Raw genomic sequence first — 23,133 nt, forward strand, 5'->3', positions numbered from 1 at the left:
ATTGTTTTCATTTTTTTTGCTAGACACGAAAAAGAATGCAGAAAAATCGCTCATGGTGTGAATCCATACGATTGCTTAGTGTTGAGAGCTTATACGATAGCGTCCATCGTCCTAAACGATCACACACCCGCACACTAAACGATCGCCCGCGATTTCTTACCTTTTTTATACGATCACTTAGCGTGCCAAGTAGACCTAAACGATCATTTACCTTTTGATAGACGATCGCTTAGCTAAACCTACACGATCGTGTACCTTTTTCTAAACGACAAGCACCTGACTATACAATAGTCTTCTACTATCTCCCACTTGCTTGTTCGTACTACACGATCATCTTTTCCTCCTCCCTCTACCAATTCCATCAAAGTCCACCCTTTGGATTCTCACTCCAAGAATACCAAGGCTTGGAGTGGTGGTATCGTCCCCGGTTGCTGTTGGTTCGTGCGTTGCCGATCGTGTAGACGACCGTGGTGCTGTTAGACGACTGTTTGCTGGGCGATAAGGAGCGTAGAGGAGTTCGCTTCTGCTGTACTGAGTTAGATTGAAGAAAGTCTTCAACTGGTACAGTTACTCATTCTTTTGTATTTTATTTGTTAAAGCATGCTCGTAATTAGTGTTACAATGCATATCTATTTGTTCGAATGTATGTATGGTAATTCTGCCACAATGAAATCAGAAAGATCCGCTTCTGCTCATGGATTCTCTTGTTTAAGAGTTCCTTCAATTGGTATCAGAGTCAGGTTGCTGATATTCCAATTTCATTGATGCAAAGAATTGCATATGCATTCGCGGTAGGTGTAGCATATCTACTATCTGTTTAATTGTTGAATCGTTTGTGGATGTGCGAATTAATAGAATTTTCTAGGATGAAACCTCGGTTTGATTAATTCTTTTACATTTTTTGTTTATTATAAAGGCCCCTGCATTTTTTGGCATAATTAATTGTTATCGAGTATGTAATTCAAAGTTAGTTTGAGTCTTGAGTCGTTCGTAAAGAAGTTCAGATCAAGGGTTGCTGCTCTTCGAGGAAGAAGACGATCACGAGTTGATTGGGTCGTGTAGACGATGGGTTAGGCGATTGCTGAGTATCGGATGCTCGGGTGTCATTTAACGCACACGCGCACTAGACGATCGTTTAGCTCAGCAAGCTTCATCGCTTAGTACCTAACTAAATGATCGCAGAGTAATGCACGGTAAATCGTTTACCTCTTCGCGCATTTAGCAATCTCCTAGACGATTAGGCTTCGAAGCCTCATTGTCATCTAAGCGATCGTTTAACATTTCAAGCTATCGTCTAATGTGTGCTAAGCGATCGTTTACCTGCGGTGTTTACTAAACGATGGAGCTTCACCCACCGGTCGCCTGTGAACCGGTTTGTTTGATGAAAAATGTAATAGATAGAATTATTTCATTCCGATTTTGTAAAGGTTCATCCCAGTTCATTAATCTTTGGTTTATTACATGAGATGTATGGTTATTTATATGTCATATGGTATGCACATATAGTAAACCCCACCTTAGGTTATGCATTGGTCCTGCATCATCTCTTTATTGTAAATGTTATAATTTAGAGAACCATGATTTAATTTCTTAAGAGCATGCCCATGCATCATATAATATAAGAGTCATATTTATGCATGCATAAAAAGCATTGACATGCATCATCTTTATATTATAATTGTTATAGTATAAGGATGTATGGAAAGCATATTTGCCTGGTTATTACGTGTATATAAAAGTTATGTATAGTAATGACCGGACATTGCATGAAGCATGACACATAGGTTTCTTTATAAGCGTTATAAACACCTAGTTATGTGCAATGTGTTTTAGTTGTTTCTTTTTAAAGGTTAAAGAGAAATTAGAACTAAAAGCCATAAGTAAGACATGCATGCTCACTTAGGTTTAATTCATGGTTTTTAATTGTTTAAAACTTGGATGACATAGACCTAAGATCACGGTTCTAATATAATTAGCAACCCTTAGGCTTTAATCTTTTAATCAGTTTAATAGGATTAAATTTATTGATAAAAGGTTTAAGGCGGGTTCTGGCTAGGCTGGGGTATTTAAGTTGACGGAAACATAACACCCCTATCTGGGAACCTACCTGGAAAGGTGAATTGGATAAATTTGATGCATACATGCAAGTTAAGGACAGTCCATTAAAGTGTTTAAATGTGACTACTTGAACTTGTTTATTTCTTAAACAAAAGTTGACTAATTTGCCTATCATCTAGCGCTCACGCTTATCGTGTAGCGCTTCATGCATCGTCTAGTGCTTACGTCTATCGCCTAGTATTCGCGCCTAACACATCGTCTAGCGTCCACGCTTATCGTCTAGTGCCCAAGTCCATCATTTAGCACTATCGTCTAGTGCCATCGTCTAGCGCTTCAAGCAACTACACAATTGTGTGCGCGCATGCTTCAACACCCAGCGCCCATGCTCACGCATACTAGTCAGCACGCATGCCCAGTCTCAATGCCTAATGCCTAGTGCCTTGCACTCATTGTCTAGCCCTCTCGCTCTCGCTCACGCAACTTTTTATCATCCCAACGCATGAGCAACCTTTGGGCAATGCCTCTTGCCAATGCTTCGGCCAACATGCGTCCAAACCTCACAAGCTCAACGCATGGTTGTCCTTGGCTTCAATGCTTAATCCCTTATAACCTCTACAAACTTAGTTTTATTAGAGCCTCATGCGTTAATGTTTCCTAACACCAAATACATGCTTTCTTTTGACTTCACACTTAGCCAATTTTTTACTAGTTAAGGCTCAACTCAAAGCTACTCAAGCAATCTATTCCAATACTTAGAATTTCCTTTTTCTTCAACATAAGATTTAACTTATACATAGTTAATTCCCTTAATTACCTGCGTAAGTAGGGAAATTGAGATCCGAGTTTCACAGTTTGGCTCAGGAAGTTCTTAACTGATCTGGAAGTTGTTCCAGACATGTCTAAGCTCATCACCCTTTATTGTGATAATAATGATGCTGTGGCGAATTCCCGTGAGCCTCGGAGTCATAAGCGCGGCAAGCATATAGAGCGAAAATACCATCTCATTCGAGAGATTATGCATTGAGGGGATGCGATTATCGTGAAGATAGCTTTGGAGCACAACGTTGCTAATCCTTTTATGAAGGCTCTCACGGCTACAGTGTTTGAGGGTCACCTGCAGAGTATGGGTCTACGGGACCAACTGCGACGGGACTAGGGCAAGTGGGAGAACTTGTACTAGGGGCCTTTGTGCCCTAGTTTATTGTTTTGTGTACCTGTATGAGATTATCTTGTACACCCCACTAGCTCTAGGACAAGTGGGAGATTGTTGGGGTTGATGCCCTAAATCTCATAGGGTCTCGTAGTTTATAAACACATGTAAGAACAAATAGTTTTGTGATTTATAATATGAGATATTTTATTCACAATAGTTTATGAAATATGAGATATTTTAGTTGCATTAACCACAAACCAATAAACTAAGATCCATGGTTATCGTTGTAACTTAAGCATGTATCTAGAGACATACGAGTGGATCGTGCTTTAAATGATAACCTAAATGGTCTGTAGTATATGGATAAATAAGGGAAACCTTATCCTGGTGACGCTACAAGTGTGGCCCGCTTTGTAGGTGTTACAAGTGTTGTAAAGTGCTACAAATGTCTAATCCTAACCATTCGTGTATTAGACATGCGAGCGGGGATGCTCTATACAAAGGAGTTTGTATAAGACCATTCATGACAGAGACTTTCATTTCACTAGGATGACCATACGTAACATGACCTTAATCCTGAGTGAGTTGTGAACTCCTGCCTATGAGGGCGGTCCTTTGATTTGCATGGGTGCGAATGGCCAGATCGCCGACTCAAACCTACCACTTTGGGGATTCGTCTTATTGGGAAGCTGGGAACTCAGCTACACAAGACGGAAGTCATTCCTTCCCCGAAGTAGGGGTAAGTAGATAAATTGCTCCCCTTAAGAGCTGATTCCAGGGCTTGAACAATGTGACGCCACACCTTCTCTTGGCTCGAGAAGGGTTTACTCATAGTAAGACTATGATGTATTATTCATTAGAGGAATTAGTGGTACTTAAAGAGTTAGATGTAACTACAGAAGCAAAATGGTAATTTGACTCATTTGTATTTACGAACGATTTTTTGAAGGGTCATCGTACTGTTGATTGGTTATATCCGATGGACACATAAATAAATCTGTAGGCGAAGAGTGTAGCTGTCGGTCTTTAGTGGAGTGCTCAATAGTTAACGGATGGTAGATATTGATTAAAGGGTTTAGTCAATTATTCACGTACCGTTGGAGCTTCAGGCACAGTTCATAAGGTCCCCTTGGTAGCTTAATAGATTCATGATGAGAATCAGTTTTTTAGGTAGTTTGAAGTGTTCAAATTAACAAGAGGAAATTTGATTATATATGATATAATTAAATTAATTAAATTATATATTATATAATTGATTTAATGTATTTGATACATTATTATTGGAGGAATTAATATAAGTATGATTTATATTAAATGTCATAAAAGAGAAAAAGAACTATGGTTTATATATTGTATATGATGTGATATTAAAACTATAGGTTATAAATATAATATGATAAATTAGTTATTGTATTTATTTATAACAAATTAATTATAAGATAGTTGTTTTTCGGTTTCTCCAATAACCACCTTAGTGGGTGGTTTTGGTAAGTTTATGGCAATCAAATGGATAAAAGAAAAAAAAGTTTTATTATTCATTCGATACCACGCGCAAAAAGCATCAAGTTATACGATAGCTTGTTGAGAGAGTAAAGATCAATTGAGTTCATTCTATACGATAGTTATTAGCTTGCTAAACGATCGAGTACACGAGTCTATACAATAGGCTTATTCCTTCTCCCACTTACTTGAACGTCCAGTTCCTCCTTCCCTCTACCAAATCCATACAGAGCCCACACCTCCTGTATTCTCACACCGAGAATACCAAGGTAGCCTCGTGGTAGTGTCGAGTTTCGTGTTCAAAGGTCGAGGATCGAGTTTTGCTCGATTGTATTTGAGGATCTACCAGTTCCTTGCTGTTTGCTGATTTGCTCGTTGTGTTCGTGCTAATCAATGCATTTGAGTTTGATCGAGAGATACTTGAAAAAGTGTTTCTTCAAAGGTCTGTTTACTCGATCTTTTGTTTTTTTTTCTATCTAAGAAGCATGCTTGTAATTTTATCCTTGATGCATAACTATTATTGTTTGATTGTAAATGTTTTGTTCTTTCACTATGGGATTTGGAATGATCTGCTTCTGCTCATTGGTTCTTTGATTTAGAGATCCTTCATACACGATCGTTTAGTAAACAACCACGCATCGAGTATCATATACTATGTGATTGTGTAGCTAATGACTATGCGATGAGCATGATAGTCTACATGATCGTTTAGCACGCAAGGTTGCGTCAAGTATCAGTTATCGCACGATCATCCACCAAGCCAGCGCCTATGCGATCATGCAGCCAACACAACATAATCGTGTAACAAACTCTACACGATCGCATAGCATTACTATGTATCGTTTAGCAAATGTTACACGATCGTGTAGCAAACCCTACATGATCATATGACACAATCTAAACGATCGTTTAGCTTTAGCTACATGATGCGACATCCTCCGTTTCGTCTTCTCCATCGAAACGCATTGTAATCCTTCATCTAAAGCCTCACGAGCGACTAAAAAACTTAACAAATTTATAGACTCGATTGCAAATTATTACCCAAAAATGCAGGGGCGCTTACAAATTAACTTTGTAAATTTAAATAGAAAGCCATAAAACTGAGACTTGTATCCTGTAAACATCCTTCAATAATAAATCTACAAACATTTATCACATAAACGCAATGTAGATTCTAAAACCTACTAGTACTATAAATGAATTCGATACAAGAACAGAATTTGGAATCCCAACAACCTGACTCTGATACCAACTGAAGAAAACTCAACATGAGGAGATCCTTGAGCGGAAGCGGATCGTCTAAATTCCATTAATTATTAAATACAGAATTTACAGTAAATATACAAATAGATATGCATTCAAGATTAAATTACAACATGCTTTTACAAAGTAAACAGATTTCAAGAAACCTCACCTTTGAAAAACCTTTCTTCAAGTAATCCATCGTACTTGCCATGAACAGAACTCCTTCTTCGTGGATCTCCTTCTTCTCACACGGACACTACCAAGCAAGAACCCTCTGTATTCTCTTTTGGGATTCAAATACTCAAGCAGGAGTTGTGGGCTTTGCTTAAGTCCTAGGAAGAGGGAAGGAGATGGAGAGGATGAGAGAGAAGTTTTCACAAAGAACTTTTCTCTGTGACTGTCAATCGATTAAAAAAATGATCCTTTCAACTTCTTTTATCACTTGTTAGTTTTCTTTGAGAGAATGTGGGGAGGGAGTTATAACTCATTCCCTTTTATTAATTTTAAATAAATTAATAATATATATAATAACTACATTATTATATATCACTATATGTTATATCAAATATAACATATAGCCTATAGTTTTATATTGCATCAAATACAACATAAACTATAGATTTTATTCTCTCTTAACTATACATAACATTTAATATAAAACACATTTAAAATCCATTTATATGAATCTCATCCATATATATGATACTTGGGTCATATCCAAATATTTTAATTCCTCTCAATATAAATCATATTTATATTTAATTACATGTATCTCATTCATATAATTGGTATTTGAATCATATTCAAATTTCTCTCATAATGTATCAAATACATTATAATTAATTATATCATATATAATTAATTTCCTCAATTAATTTGAACACTTCAAATTAATCCAAAGATTAAATCTCTGTTGAGCTACAGTGGGGACCTTATGAACCTATAGATTGAAGCTCCAACGGTACTCGGATAATTAATTAAACTCTTTAATCAAATTATCCAACATCTGTTAACTGTCGACCACTCCACTAAAGACCGACAACTGCACTCTTCGCATTACAGATAAATTTCTATGTCCATTGGATATAACCAATCAACAGTGCGATGATCCTTCACAAATTGCTCGTAAGTACAGTTGGGCCAAAATATTGTTTTGCCCCTGTAGTTTCATCTAACTCCTTAAGTACCACTGATTCCTCTAATGAACAATAAGTCATAGTCCCACTATGACCAAATCCTCTCGGGCCAAGAGAGGGTGTGGCCACTATGTTCAAGACCCGAAATCAGTCCTTAATGGAACAATTTATCTACTTGCCCCTGCATCGAGGAATGAGTGAATTTCGTCTTGTGTAGCTGAGTTCCCAGCTCTCTAGTTAGACGAATCCCCAAAATGGTAGGGTTGTTAAGTTGACAATCTGGCCATTCTCACCCATACAAATCAAAGGACTGCCTTCATGAGTAGGAGTTCACAACTCATTCAGGATTCAAGTCATGTCACCTATGGTCATCCTAGTGAAATGTAAGTCTTTATTATTAATGGCATTATATAAGGAGACTAATCATTTCATGGTCCGGTCTTATACAAACTCTTTGTATAGGATACCTCCGCTTGCATGTCTCCATATGAATGATCAGGATCAGATCATTTGTAACACTTTACAACACTTGTAACACCTACAAAGTGGGTTGTATCCATAGTGTCACCAGGATAAGGTACCCAACCTTATCCATCTACTACAGACCATTTAGGTTATCATTTAAACAAGATCCACTTGTATGTCTCTACATACTTGTTTAAATTACATGAAATAACCACGGATCTCAGTATATTGAATTCAGTATATGCTTATAAAATAACACTTAGTTTATTAATCACAATATGTTTATATAGAGTTTACAAACTACGAGATTACAAGGAGATTTAGGAACCCATTCCCAACAAAATCATGGGGTGTTTCATTCTTAAATCATATTATTCAGTTACTACATTTTGATTAATTATAAATATAAAAAAGGGTCGACAAGCTTTTATATTTCGCTACATTTCCATAAAGTAAACGATACCAATAAATTTTTTTATTACAATTGCATCAATTTATAATTTATAGTAAACATCATCAAAGGAATCTCATTTCCTATGCATATGACTTTGTTGAACATTTTTTTCCCTTATGCACTCGGTTTCTTTTCATTTATTTATTTTTATTACAACAACTACGAGGATGAGAGTTCAAACCTCCGACATTTAAGGAGGAAGATCATATCAATTACTGTTAAGCTAAGTTCATTTTAGTCTCTGTTAAAATTTGTTTGTGTACATTTAGGAGCATACATGAAAAACAACTAAAAGATTTTATAAAAAAAGAGAAATCACTAAAACTAACCGAAATTATTTGTTTGTGCCAAAATAAGTTTAGTTCAGTGATAATTAACATTATCTTCAGTCTAGGGATTTGAGTTATTGTACTAAAAAAATAGATATGGTTTGTTCTTATATAATGAAAAAAATGGTTTGTAATAAATTAAAATTTAATTATCTCTTAAATGGTCATGGTCATAAATTAAGGAATTATTATATGTTTATAACTTTCCCAATTATCATGATTCCAAATAAAATTTCATCATAATTGTTGATGCCAAAATTTAGACTATGTAGCAAGAAATGGTAAATTTGCTTGTATAGAGAAGACGAGAGAATAACACTACACACTGATGTAGCAAATGCCACGTCCATTCTGATGCTCAAGTCAGTAACAAATAAATGAAATAAGTATAAAGCTGAAATACTCAAAATTCACTTGCATTTCACGAAGCTTCCATGGTCTATTTATAAGTTCTCATGCCTTAATCCTCTAAGGATTAGGTTTCAAAATCTATAAAGGTTTTTAAGACATTTAGATCAAGCAAAGCGAACAAGATAATTTTTTGCTTGATTCGCTAGGCTCGGTTGAGGAGCTCGAAATGGGGTCCAACCCGTTCCTTCCTATTTCATTGGTCTAGGTTGTGCTAGTGGGATAGTTCTGTCAGCTCGGAATGGGCTCCCACCCACTCCTTCTTTTCATGGACCTCCTTGTTGGTCTTATATGTTGTTTTAAGCTCTAGATATCCTTCTTATATTGATTTAAGGGCTAACAAGAAGAATGACATTTTAACTTTTCATTTGTAAAAATAGCAAATCAACATTTCATTTGTAGAAATGACAAAACATATTAAAAATAAAAAATAAATAGATTTATTAAAGTTTAAACTACCCCAACCATACAAATGAGATTGCAATTGACTTCTTAAGAAATTTTCGTAATTACACTGTAACTAAAACAAACATCTAGGGACTATCAGTTGGCCATGCTCTAAGCATTGCACCGACCTCTTCTCCAACCAAGTTGTCGTCATTTTCCTCTCCGAAGTCGACTCCTCCACCAACAATGGCGACATCTTCGACTTGAATTTTGTCTTCATCCCTTGTTCCATTGGACGTGGCTCTCTCTCCTTCCATCAATACTTCACCATCAGCTTTGACTTCGATGCCTTCTCCATCAACTTCATTTATTGCTCATTCGAAGCCACTAATAATCACTCCAACTCCATCTTCTTCTATTTCAACTCCTCCGATCGCTAACCTTAACTCCTAACAATGGTGCCACTGTCTCTGAATCTATCATCCAGTCATAATTTCCTCCACCTTACTACTTTAAATGTGATTGACCTTTCTTTCTTCGCTCTAAATTTTTCAAACTAATTAAAAAATCAAAATGCAAAAACATAAAATAAGTTGAAAAAATATTAAAAAATCAAAACAAATAAATAAAATGATATTTGAAAAAAAAAAGATTGGTTTAGTTTTGATATTTGAAAAAAATATATATGATTTGATGATTTAAAACATGGGAGATATTTTAGGAGAAAATAAAAATGTATAATAAAAGAAATTTGCAAATGAAAAAATTAGTCACACTATAATTTGGATGAGGGTTTTATAGTTATAAAATATCTTTTGAAATTTTTTTGGCTATATTTCATATGAGATATTTACCTGACCTACAAATATACTGTAATTAGTCTTAAAACTACACCCAACAAATACACTAAACTTAAAAACAAATATACTACAATTGAAAACTAATTAACCAAACCATCTAAATCGCTTTTGAACTTACCCAAAATTCTTTAACAATACTTTTTCTTGTTCTAGACCCATAATATCAGTTTAGAAAGTGAGAGCTGAACTGATAAAAACTTCATCTAAATAATTACATTTATGAATAACGAAATCGATTTAGATTGGAGTATGAAAGTCCCAACTAAAAATCGTCAATTGAAATTATAACCAATTATGATGTGGTGTTGATGTCAATCATGGAGATCTCATGAACATAAGAGAAACAAACAATATTTCACAATGGTACATCCTTCCTTAATCGAATCTATTAAGGTGGGTTTAAGACTCCTAAGGCAAGCTGGTTAATACCAACACCGTCCATATGCTTGACCACTTTGGAAAGAAGAGACTTTACGACTCTTGGTTGATGGACGACTAAGTCGATCCTTTCATCTATGCACCAGTAGATTTGATCGATTAAGTCAAGCATCCAAAGTAGACTTGTCGTTGAGTAAGAACAAAAAATAAAATCAATAAAAAAAAAGATGAAAATTGAAAAAGATGTGTTCAAAGCAATAAAAACTTCAATAAATCGAAAGTCATGATAGTGGTTATTTTCATCCCTATTACCATTGAACAAAATTCTTAACGTTGAACAACCATAACAAGAAAGCGTTCAGTAAAGAGGATGAAGAAAGCTAGGGTTACGTGTTATATTCTAATATTTTATGTTTAAACAAAAAGACATTAAATATAACATTCAAAATAATTTAAAAACTTGTGAATTTTAATTAAGATTAATAGAAAGTATAATAAGAATAAAAAATCTCAGTTAGGATAATTAATATGATATGTTATTTTAAATTTCAAAATAAGATTTGAAAATAGTCGATGTACACAATTCAAAAATTCAAAACAACTATTAAATTTGATAAAAAAAAATTCAAAACAACTATTAAATCGCGAGATTTATGATAAATTATCCTTTTGAAAAGATGATCTTAGTTGATGTTGAAAGTCTGCTAGGATATATAGTTGAACAATTAATTACAGTCTCATTAATAAAAATGTCGAGTTAATTACATTGCAATTAAAAGGAACGATGAGGGCATTTTAGGATTTTAGAAAATTGGACTCATGTAACATTCATGCGTTTTGCTATAATTCAAAAGAATCCCGTCTTTTACTATCTTTCCAAATGATAGTGTAATTACTGCTATATAACTGATTATTCTTCGATTTAATGTATTTTGCTAGGGTGACCCTCGGCCTTGGTCGAGGCCCAACACATTGGATTGGACCTTAGCCTAAGCTAACTCCTTTTTTTTTTTTGACCTATTTTAATCCTAAGTTGCCACTTCTTGACCAAATCTTACCATCTTCTTAGCTATATTGTTTTTGTTTTATTACTTGTGGTAAATTATGTCCTTTAGTCAAAAGTCATCTATAAGAATAATGTAATTGTATTACGAGGTTCCAAACACTATAGAATCTAAAAACCATACTAAACTAAAATCGACATCACGAAAACAATATTTAAACTTAAAATTTAAGAATGAGAATAGAATACTTGGAAAGTTGAGCGTTAAAAAGATAGAATAAAAGGCCTTAAAAAAAAAAAAAGAAATAAAAGGATAGAAATATAGAATAAAAGTAATTATTGAGATAATGGAAATAACGCTGAAAGAAGACGGTAATTAATTTGGCTGGGAGGCGTTAGATAATGGGAAAATGAAAATTGATGGCAAATTGAGGACCCCGCTCGATGCTCATTCTCATGGTTGACCAGACCCTGGAGACGCTGAGGGGCACAGTAGTTTGGAATTGGATCAGCCCAAACGCTTTCCATACGTTCCAATTACAGTAGTTTTGTTCCAGTTTCACAACGCCAATCACCCGACGAGAAGAGGAAGAAGAAGAACCAGAACACAACCAGAGACCCAATCAATCAATCCTCTCTCTCAATTCTCAGAGTTGCATCAGTCCAAGGTGCATCATTAGTCTCTCAGCATTTTGTCCAACTCCATACTGGAGGTAATCAATCAATCTTCTCCTTAGATCTCTGTCTCTAATCCTTGTTCTTCGGTTCCGAGATCGACTAGATCGTTTAGGGTTTTGATACGCTTGGTCTTGTATTTCCTTTACATTGTTCCATTTCGCATTATGCACCGGCTTTTGTTTCGGGATGAATATCTCGTTTCAAAGTTATCGGCTTTTCGAGTTGGACCACCTTGCTACTGATTCGCGTTAACTCGACTAGTCTTTAGAATTACGTCTTCTATAAACCGCTTTCCATCATTTTCTACCTTATTCCAGTTTCCCCAAACTCTGTTTTGCTTTTAGTCTTGCTTGGGAAATTTCTATTCGTCCATTCCATCCACTTAACCCCCAAGTGACGATTTTAAGTTGCTTTATTTTCATATTTCGTTTTCATTTGTATCAGGAGGTTCGGTTGGCTTGAATTACCACCCTTGATCCTATTTACTGGAGAGCAAAGTGAATGGAAATAGATTTTAAGTAGATTTGAAGGTTCTCCGGTTCACAAACAAGGAATTCTTCGCTATTCTATTGTAATAGGTGCTTTTGATATTCTAATCTGTGGTTGGTTAGTCAGGAATTTCCAAAATTCAGCGACCAGGATCGGGGGGCGAATTGCCCCAGGGTGGCGAGTACAACCCTTATCCTATTGCACGGAGGGTAAATTCCTCCCATACTGTGCTCATGGATGATGACATTGAAAATGCTAGTTTGGGGGTGTACCAAGACAGGCAAAGGACTTTCCCTGACATGCGTAGTAAAGTCAACACCCCATTGGTATGTAGCTTAACCATGCCAATAATCTGTATAGTAGTTCCTTCCAATGTATGTTGATATGTTTACTTCTGGACTGAAAGACGTGGTTATCCCTTATCTGACTTGTACAATGTGCTTTTAGTAGAATCTCTTCTTAATGACTTAATCAGTAATATTATGTAGTTAATATGGTTGTTTATCCGCTTAGCATATTACAACTGAATTTGATGGACATTATAATTGAATACAACTGTCTTGTACAATTAAGGTCTAGGTTGTTCCAAGTCCTGTCCTGTTGGGAAATTTTGGTATTGGACTTTACAGCTTTTAGGGTTTACATTTTATTTTTTTTATTTTATTGCTTGTGTTGTCAACTTTATTTTTCAGTTTTAGCATTTTAAGTTTCTTTTTCCCAGTTGAATTTGAAGCATCTTTTTGAAAATCCTCTTTACAATGTTCCTAGACCTCTCCTTTGAAAACTAATCCGAACAGGTCTTCATGTTATACAAGGCTGTTTCATTTAAGTTTTTGTTAATACGTATGAGGTAGAGTTATCCCTTGGAAAGACTTTGAAGAAGTGGTAAAATTCCAAAGAAGGTTAAAGTTTTGTTGTGGACCATCAGTTATGAGACTTTAAAACTTGTTGATAGAATGTTGTGTCTAATGACAACTAGTGTTTTTACTTTCCCTTACTATGTCATCATATTAAATCACCCATCAACCCAAAAGTATAAGATGGTGAGAAGTCCAGTTGTTGCAGCTTTGTGGGAGTAGATTAGGGCAAGATAAGTTTACTGAGAAGCAAATAATTTTCAGTATCATAACTTATATAGAACATTTGAGTTTATCCCGTCCTTTTTCTTTCTTAATTATGGTGGGCCTTTGTTTATGTGTGGCTCCTGTTTTTGTTCTTCCATTCATCTTGGTGATGTAGAGTTGTACTTCTCATTTTAGTTTTCTATTTGTTCATTCTCTGTATTATAGAATAATTTGCACTTATTTCTGCATTGAATTTTTGCGAAGATAGTATTGACCTTCCTTTTGGCAGATATTTCGAATTTTGATGGGGATAAATATCCGTGTTCTCTTAGTACTTCTTCTCTTCGCATTTGGAGTAATATTCTACATTGGAGCAAGCACTTCCCCTATTATTGTGTTTGTCTTCTCGATTTGCATTGTCAGCTTCTGCTTTTCGATATATCTCACCAAATGGGTGCTCTCGAAAGATGAAGGGCCACAAGAGATGGCTCAGGTACATCTTAAGACTTGTATACTAAAATACTTGGAGGTCTCTTGCTTAGTCTTATGCATTATGGTTATAGGTTTGATTTTGATTACTTTTACTTTTTTTTTTTCCTTTTTTTTTTCCTTTTTTTCCTTTTTTTTTTTTTTTTTTTTTTTTTTTTTGCCATTGTATTTTGAGTATTAGTCTCATTTCATTAATTCAATGTAAAGCTTTATTACTACTTGGAGGTTTCTGCAAACTTTGATCGGGAGACATGCTTTTATTTATTTTAGCATCATTATCATTTAGCTTCAATAATTAGCATGCAGTGTGATACTAATGGTCTACAGACTCTTAATATGATTTCGTGACAAAGTTGGTCAGTCTACTATAGTGAAACCCAAAGGTCTTGAATTGCCACCGGTCAACTATGTGAACTGTTGAGCCCAAAGTTTTAACCATGGCATCAAATAGTAGTAAACTTATTTGATAAGACTAAGACCATTCTTTTATGATAAAAACATTTTGTAACTGTAAGTTCTTACAATTCAAACCGATTGGTCAAATCTTCTTGTAATCTCTTTTGGCCATTGGGGCTTAGTTAGCCTGCCTCACCGCTCATTATAATCTTTTATCCTAGTAACAATAATAAGGAAGGAAGAAAGAAAGAAAGAAATATGACTTGACACGCGAGGATCAGTCTTGCATATGATCTTTAATAGTTACTCTTGGGGTCTTTGTTCGACTCCTCCAAAAGTTCATTTTGGAACTTGATTGGAAATAATTCAGTGCTAAGCATATGATCTTCAATAGTATCATGGAGGAAATTATGAATTCTCTGTTGATTAGGTTACCGAAAAGGAGGAAAAGAAATGGTTGGTGTACTGTGACATCCTGTTCACCATATAGTTTTATACAAGTGGTTTATGGGTCTTTTATTCCTTTATCTGTTCTTCATGGTAGATGCCACTTTTCTTGATGTCTGTAATGACATTATGTTGGCAACGTCCTGTTTATTGAGAAAATAGTATGGTCCATGGTACGGTGAATCTTGCATTCTATGGAATTTGTCTCCTAGTTAAACCACTGTTCTTGACTTTTTTTGTCTGTCTCTTTCACTGTTCTTAGATTTCAGAGGCAATACGTGATGGGGCAGAAGGTTTCTTTAGGACGCAGTATAGTACCATCTCCAAAATGGCCATATTACTTGCAGTTGTGATTCTTTGCATATACTTGTTTCGTAGTACTACTCCTCAACAAGAATCTTCCGGAATAGGGAGGTGGGAAATCCTGTACTACCAAACTTAGTTTTGAGCATTTTTTCCTGTAAAATATTTTTATCGAGCCTATTCCATTGCAGGTCAACAACTGCTTATATTACTGTTGCAGCATTTCTGTTAGGAGCCTTGTGTTCAGGTATTGCAGGGTATGTTGGAATGTGGGTTTCAGTTCGTGCAAATGTCAGGGTCTCTAGTGCTGCCAGACGGTCTGCAAGGGAGGCGTTGCAGGTTGTCCTTTCTTCCAGTTAACTATGTAAGAGGGTTTTTCGTCCATACCTTACTTGGGAATGTTCTGCAGATTGCTGTCCGGGCTGGTGGCTTTTCTGCCATAGTTGTTGTTGGCATGGCTGTTATTGGTATTGCCATCCTGTATGCTGCATTTCATGTTTGGTTGGATGTGGGTTCGCCAGGTTCAACCAAGGTTACTGACTGTATGTGGCTCTTTCCTTTGCGCTTTTTATTGGAAAACCTAGTACTTAATGTTTGACACACACACAACACACACACCATTGACTAATACCTCCCAAAATGGACAATGACATTAAATTAAATGATCTGCCATTCCTTCTTTGGTGCACTGTATTTTAAAAAATTGGAAGAGACTTTGTGGCAGTTATCTTTCTTCGCCATCCATTTCCATACTGTGACTCTTTTTAGAGGGAATTCAATATTTCTTGAAAGTTGGTGGACAGCTTGGAAAAGAACAACATAGTTTTAATACCACATGGATATGGTTTGAGTGGAAAATAAGAGCTGTTGGGAAGGGATGTATACAGTTAAAAATTTTTGATGGGCTATGAAACGAGAGTATAAAATGATTAGGATTGATATTTGTATGAGGTTTTTGAAGGCCAAATTCAATAATTATCATTGTGTTTACTCTCTAAAATCTTTTTGCAATTGCACCTCATTTGAAAATAATGCAAGTTGTGGTGATTTTTTGTTAACTCCTATGAGGAGGTATTCAGCGTTGAGTCATTTGTCTTATAAATTTTCACCAACCGACGAGAGAAGTGTATCATTTTCTTTCGAATTCATGTTGCCTTCTTTAAGTAGCTATTTTAGTAGTTTCTTCATTCTGGTGTTTATCACAATGTATCTTGCAGTGCCTCTTCTCCTTGTGGGTTATGGTTTTGGAGCTTCTTTCGTTGCTCTATTTGCTCAGTTGGGTGGTGGTATTTATACCAAAGCTGCTGATGTTGGAGCAGACCTTGTTGGAAAAGTTGAGCAGGGAATACCAGAAGATGATCCAAGAAATCCTGCTGTTATTGCAGATCTGGTGATTGTTCCTCTCTTCTTGCTCACCTGATTTAAGAGACTGATTATTTAGGAGCTCCAATCTTGTATTATATCCTAGTATTGCTATTTTTAGTATATTAATGGAAACAAAATTTCATTGGTTGTTTTCAAAGCACAATGCACCTCAAGGCAACAAGCCTCTTGATCGTCTCAAAGCAAGAGCTGATTCTGGAGTTAAGCGAGCACAATGAATAAATAAATAAATAGGTTTATATACATATAGTCACATAAAATGTCAAAGCCTTAAAGATTAATATCAAGGGGTGTTTGACCCACCAATTTCATAATTTGGTGTTAAATAACTTGACTTCAATAGAATTTACTATTGAAGTTTGCAAATTTTTCGAAGAACTTCATCTACCCCAAACATAGGCTTCCTAACTCTAACATATTGAGTCCTAACTTTATAACTCAACCCAATGCTCCAAATATCCCCTAAATGGTAAAAACACCCAAATCCTCCCAAAACAGAGATTCCTGAGCTTTCTTCAGAGGATATGGTTGGGGAGCCTTTTGAAAATTTATTCCATCAATTTTTTTTTTGTTTGTTTGACATTTGTGGGCTTCAATTGTATTCCATCCAAATCTTCATCGGTCTCAGTTTGATCTTGCAGAGCTTCTCTAATTTGACCTGAATTACCCCCTTGGTTTTATTATGGTCTTGGGGTTACTTTCATTTGTATAGCAGTACATCCTTTTTTGCCGATAGAAAAGTTGTTATTTTGGTCTTATTGCTTCAATTGATAAGTCCAAGGGCAGGTCATTCTAAAGATGAGGCCGAGTCTGCAAATGAATACGTTTTGTTATTTGTTCAAGACTGTATGCCTATTTCTTCTTACCTATTCAAACTCGATTTGTCTACACTTAGTAGACTTCTGTTTCTGGATCCATTTGCTTTGAAGTCATATTTTTTTTTGGTATTGCTTCCAAAAAGAAAAAGCAACTTTGGTAGTCTTTTTAATTATTAATTTATACACGTAGCTTAAAGTCTTGGTGCCTTTACTTTGATTATTTGGAGTTTTCTGCCTTGTCATGCTTTTCTTGTATGACTAAATTTTGCCTTTTTGTTATTGACTAAAGTATTTTTGGTTATCTCCAGGTTGGGGACAATGTGGGCGATTGTGCCGCTCGAGGTGCAGATCTTTTTGAAAGCATTGCTGCTGAAATTATTAGCGCCATGATACTTGGAGGAACAATGGCTGAACGTTGTAAAATTGAAGGTCTTTTAATATTTTAAAAACTGTTTTTGAGGAATTTTCTTGGCAGTTCTTATGATGATCAGCCTTCTTTGAATGATTGAAAACCTTGTCTAACTGTTTTCTTGATGCACTCTTGATGTTCATGCAGATCCATCTGGTTTCATTTTATTTCCGTTGGTAGTTCACTCCTTTGATCTGGTGATTTCATCAATTGGCATTCTTTCTATCAGGAGGGGTACTCGTGAAGCTGGTGTTAAGAGTCCCATAGAGGATCCAATGGCTATTCTGCAGAGAGGATACTCTGTCACTATCGTTTTAGCTGTTCTAACGTTTGGCGTGGTAATGTACATATCATTCTATTTTCTGTAGGACCACTCCGAAGTCATGTACTTGCATTTGACTTCTAAACAAATATTTAGAATTTATTCCTTGTCTTTAAGCATCAACCATGTAGTACCTTTCTCTGGATAAGTTATATACGTTCTAACCCTGCCAGTGATTTTGAACAATTTTCAGTCTACCCGGTGGTTGCTTCATACTGAACAAGCACCCTCTGCATGGTTCAACTTTGCGTTGTGTGGCTTGGTTGGTATTATAACGGCTTACATTTTTGTCTGGATCACCAAATACTACACTGACTACAAGCATGAACCTGTGCGTTCATTAGCACTTTCTAGCTCCACAGGCCATGGGACAAACATAATTGCTGGAGTCAGTTTGGGCCTAGAATCAACAGCACTTCCTGTTCTTGTTATTAGTGTTTCTATTGTTTCAGCTTTCTGGTTGGGTCGCACATCAGGACTTGTTGACGAAGCTGGAAATCCGACAGGTGGGCTATTTGGTACTGCTGTAGCAACAATGGGAATGCTCAGCACTGCTGCCTATGTTCTCACTATGGATATGTTTGGGCCAATAGCTGATAATGCTGGTGGAATTGTTGAGATGAGTCAGCAGGTAATGTAGGGATCAAAGGCAATAGGGTTGTAAAACTGATTATTATATCGTTGAAATATTTATCTGTTGGTATTTGTTTTAATACATGTCTGTTACAGCCAGAGAGCGTTCGGGAGATTACGGATCTTCTCGATGCAGTAGGTAACACAACTAAAGCGACCACAAAAGGTTTTGCCATTGGCTCTGCAGCACTTGCATCCTTCTTACTTTTCAGTGCTTATATGGATGAGGTAGCTGCATTTGCTCATGAACCTTTTAAACAGGTAAGGCATTGACACGAGGGTACTTGGTCCTTTTCTACTGATTCCTTAATTTTATCGTGCTCTCTTTAAATGGTTTCAGGTAGATATTGCAATTCCAGAAGTTTTCATTGGTGGTTTGTTGGGTTCCATGCTTATTTTTCTCTTTAGTGCTTGGGCCTGCTCTGCTGTTGGCCGAACAGCCCAAGAGGTTGTAAAGGAAGTAAGAAGACAGTTCATTGAGAGGCCTGGTATAATGGTAAGTGCAAGGTTTAATAGTTGTATTTTCTTCATAGTGTCAGTTTAGCATCTTAATCTAGCATGTTATTTTCAGGATTACACGGAGAAACCAGAATATGGACGTTGCGTTGCTATTGTAGCATCAGCATCTCTAAGGGAGATGATTAAACCTGGTGCTTTGGCTATCATTTCTCCCATGGCAGTTGGTGGGTTAATTACTTATATTTTTGTGAAATCCTTTAATTTTTGTCTCCTTGGTTCTGTTCACTTGAAAGCATGGACACGACATGATGATATGGCAATTTAAAAAAACTAGGATACGGGCATATTTAAAAGAAAATGGAAGCAGTTGAATTTGAATAATGTTGGAGTTAATTTAGTATCTTACTTGGGGGGTGGTGTTTGGCCCACCAGTTTGAGTTTGGTGGAGTTGGTTAAAATAATCTTCTTCTTATATGGTTCACATACTTCACAACACTATTAAATAATAACTCCATCCTACCGACTTGAATAGTGTTCACTTTGACATTTATCGAGAAATTTCTTCTTTCCTTCTCCTTTCAAATGTTTCTAATTACACCACCCAAAAAAATATTAATATGAAAAAGAAAAAACTATTTTTAAAATAAAAAATAGTTGGACATTTTGTATTTGCATTTTGTATTGAAGATAACTTGACATTCAGAGGGTACTATTTGGCACTCTCTATGTTGTCGTCCACTTATCTTGATTAGTTTGCCTTTGATGGAGTCTATATTTTGGAGTATGGTTCAGAAAGTTGTTCTGATATCAATTGCAGGCTTCCTGTTTAGAATATTGGGACACTATACTGCGCAGCCCCTTTTAGGGGCCAAGGTTGTTGCTGCGATGCTGATGTTTGCGACAGTTTCCGGTATTCTCATGGCCCTTTTTCTGAACACAGCAGGGGGTGCCTGGGATAATGCCAAGAAGTATATAGAGACTGGGGTTCTTGGAGGCAAAGGTAGCGATTGTCATAAAGCAGCCGTAACTGGTGACACGTAAGTTTTATATTGTTACTTTGAATTTATTAAGTTATGCCAATTAACGTTGACTTTCTTTCCTAGAAGTCGATTGTTCTTTTCCCCATTTCAAGCAATTATACTAAATATATATGTATATATATATTGTATATGATCTTCAATTAATGAAGATGGTAAGCTTTGTTTTTCAGGGTAGGAGACCCATTCAAGGATACAGCAGGGCCTTCTCTTCACGTTCTCATAAAAATGCTCGCAACCATAACGCTGGTCATGGCCCCAATCTTTCTCTAAAGATTGATTGCTTGCATATGCACCGCTACAACCTCTTGTTTTGTTGGATTGGCTTCTTCTACCTACCTCCTCAGAATATCCTTTTAGGGGCGCTTCTCCTGCATCTTAACATTTTTGTTTTTCATCCTACTATTCAAATAAAATTTGTAGTTTTCTTTTTTGTTAGAACTGTTATTGTCTCGCTATTTTCTTTAAATGTTTTCGAGACTAATTTTCCAAATGAGAGTTCTGTTTACAATATTGTGTATAAATTTAGAATTGAAATATACTCGTGAACTTTACAATCATAAATTCACTCTTTTTGACAGTTGGCGTCCAAGACTCGTCTGAATGAATTCTGACGGTTCATAATTCATATATCTTACTAATTATATAATGTCGAACAAATATTGGGATTGAAACTGAATTCAAATAATTTTATCTGTCAGCAATTTTTGAATGATAACTAGATTTTGCCCATTTGAGCCTGACTAACTTGTTTAGACTTTTTATTGGAGGTTTGAATTTTTCACTTTATATATCAGGTATAAAATGATAATAAAAAGGGGTCTTTGGCTCACAAACATGAGTTGAGTTGGTATAATATATCAACTCATTGTTTGACCTACCAACTTTAAATGTTGGTGGAGTTGAGTCAGTATATTTTACCAACTCATCCCAACTCTCCTCATGTTTTCAATGACTCCACCCATTAACCACTGTCACATTCTGAGAACTAACTCCGGGTTTTGACAACCACCTCCGATGACAACTCCAGCGACCAATTCTAGGTTTTGACAACCATCTTTGATGACAATTTTGGTGTCGAAATCTGGATTTTGACAACCACCTCCGATTATAGCTCCGACGACCAACTCTGATCTCCGACAACTAATTCTGGCCTCTGACAACCACCTTCAGTGACCTAGCTCTGACAACCACCTTCGCACTACCAACTTCGACGACCAATTGGCTCCAACAAACTCCGATGACCAATTCTGATAATCACCTTCGTAGGCTCCAACAACCATCTCCGACTACAAATTCCAATAAAAATCACCTTCGATGATCACCTTTAAGTGAGCAACTCTGACAACCATTTTAGATGACAAACTCCGACAACCAACTCTAATACCACCTTCATGCGACTAACTTTAGGCTCCAACAATCACCTCCGACTATAATCTCCAGTGAAAATTATCTTCGATAATCAAGTTCAACAACCACTTTTGCTCGACCAACTCCAGGATTCAAAAACCACCTCCGATGACAACTTCGACAACCAACTCCAATACACCTTCATGTGACCAACCACATCCGACTACAAACTTTAGCAAAAATCATCTTCGATAATCAACTTCGACAATCACTTCTGACTATTATAAGACTGATGATTGTTAAGGTATGTTGTAGGGTTGATTATATAAAAAATATTATTTTGTCTACATTAAATGCAATATTTATATGTAATGAATCCACATATCAAATGAGTGTTAAGAATATTTAGACGAAAAGTATGTATGTAATTGAAAAGTATGTAACATATAACAAAAAAATCATAAAATAAAAAAAAATTCCTGGAACATTTTTTAACAAGAATGAGTGAAAATAGAGATTTGTTCTTTGATGATTCTCAAAATTTAGAGAAATGAAAGTGAAATTGTTGAAGAAATGTGGTGACATTCCATTGGTTGTTACAATGATGGGGGAGATTTAATTAAACAAATTCATGACATGGTAAAAATGTAAAGCAATAATAGAAAGAAGAAGAAGAAAAAGAAGAAGATGATAATAAAATTCATGGAGAAAAATTAACTAGAATCAAAAGTTTTGATTTCGCTTTAGTTTCTCATTATATTTAACCATATTTCTACCAGAAATGTAATGGATTAATTGTTGTTCATTACCCAAGAAAGAAAGAAAGAAAAGTTTACAAAAATAAAAGAAAAAATTGTAATCCATATTTTATTCAAACAAAGATGGGTAGAATCATTAAATAAAAAAGTTTCAAAACAAAAATAGTAATCATAAAAACATATTATTTAGAGTTCAAAAAACTGCATCAGATACTCAGACATATGAACTCAACTCTACACCCCAAACACAGACATATGAACTTAGATCAAATAACTTTGCACCCCAAACACAGATATATGAACTCCACAGACATGAACTCCAGACATCCTATCTCAACTCAGCACCCCAAACAACCTCTAAGATCTCGATCTGATTAGAGTAATGGGATGTGATTGCCACTATTAGGTCATCAGGAAAAGTTCACTACTACCAAACTCAACACTACATCTAATGTCATTATGGCTGCAAAGCATATTCAAGTAAAGAAGAGCTAAATTATAAAAAAGAAGTACAAAAGCGATCCATTACATAAAACAATAAAAAGGCTATTTGACTCATCAACTTCATAATTGTTAAATAACTCGACTTCAATAGTGTTCACTATTGAAACTTCTATTCTCACAAATGTTTTCTATCTTTAGAGGAAACAACTCTAAACTCCAAACACATATTTATTAATTTTAATATATTAATTTAGACTTTAAAACTCAACCCAGTGTCC

The 23,133-nt window shown here is 35.6% G+C and overlaps 1 protein-coding gene across 1 annotated transcript; it reads left to right on the forward strand.

Annotated features, from left to right (window-relative positions):
* The first annotated feature begins 11,791 nt into the window (after window positions 1-11,791).
* LOC120085968 (pyrophosphate-energized membrane proton pump 2) lies at window positions 11,792-20,883 on the forward strand. Its single transcript, XM_039042323.1, has 15 exons — window positions 11,792-12,089; window positions 12,499-12,869; window positions 13,897-14,100; window positions 15,202-15,353; window positions 15,434-15,581; window positions 15,652-15,784; window positions 16,460-16,632; window positions 17,752-17,872; window positions 18,000-18,190; window positions 18,368-18,805; window positions 18,904-19,068; window positions 19,148-19,303; window positions 19,379-19,490; window positions 20,084-20,303; window positions 20,477-20,883. Exons 2-15 carry the CDS (start codon window positions 12,777-12,779, stop codon window positions 20,574-20,576), a joined length of 2,406 nt encoding a protein of 801 aa, XP_038898251.1. The 5' UTR covers window positions 11,792-12,089; window positions 12,499-12,776; the 3' UTR covers window positions 20,577-20,883.
* The last annotated feature ends 2,250 nt before the right edge of the window (window positions 20,884-23,133 follow it).

The sequence above is a fragment of the Benincasa hispida genome, chromosome 9 (genome assembly GCF_009727055.1).
Source record: "Benincasa hispida cultivar B227 chromosome 9, ASM972705v1, whole genome shotgun sequence".
Lineage (NCBI taxonomy): Eukaryota > Viridiplantae > Streptophyta > Magnoliopsida > Cucurbitales > Cucurbitaceae > Benincasa > Benincasa hispida.

What these genes read in the sequence shown, in the direction of transcription:
- LOC120085968 (XM_039042323.1), top strand. Translation starts at nt 12,777, where the DNA reads ATGGATGATGACATTGAAAATGCTAGTTTGGGGGTGTACCAAGACAGG. An exon ending in CTGCAAGGGAGGCGTTGCAG is followed by an intron (nt 15,582 to 15,651) that starts GTTGTCCTTTCT and finishes AATGTTCTGCAG; the next exon opens with ATTGCTGTCCGGGCTGGTGG. An exon ending in CTGCTGTTATTGCAGATCTG is followed by an intron (nt 16,633 to 17,751) that starts GTGATTGTTCCT and finishes GGTTATCTCCAG; the next exon opens with GTTGGGGACAATGTGGGCGA.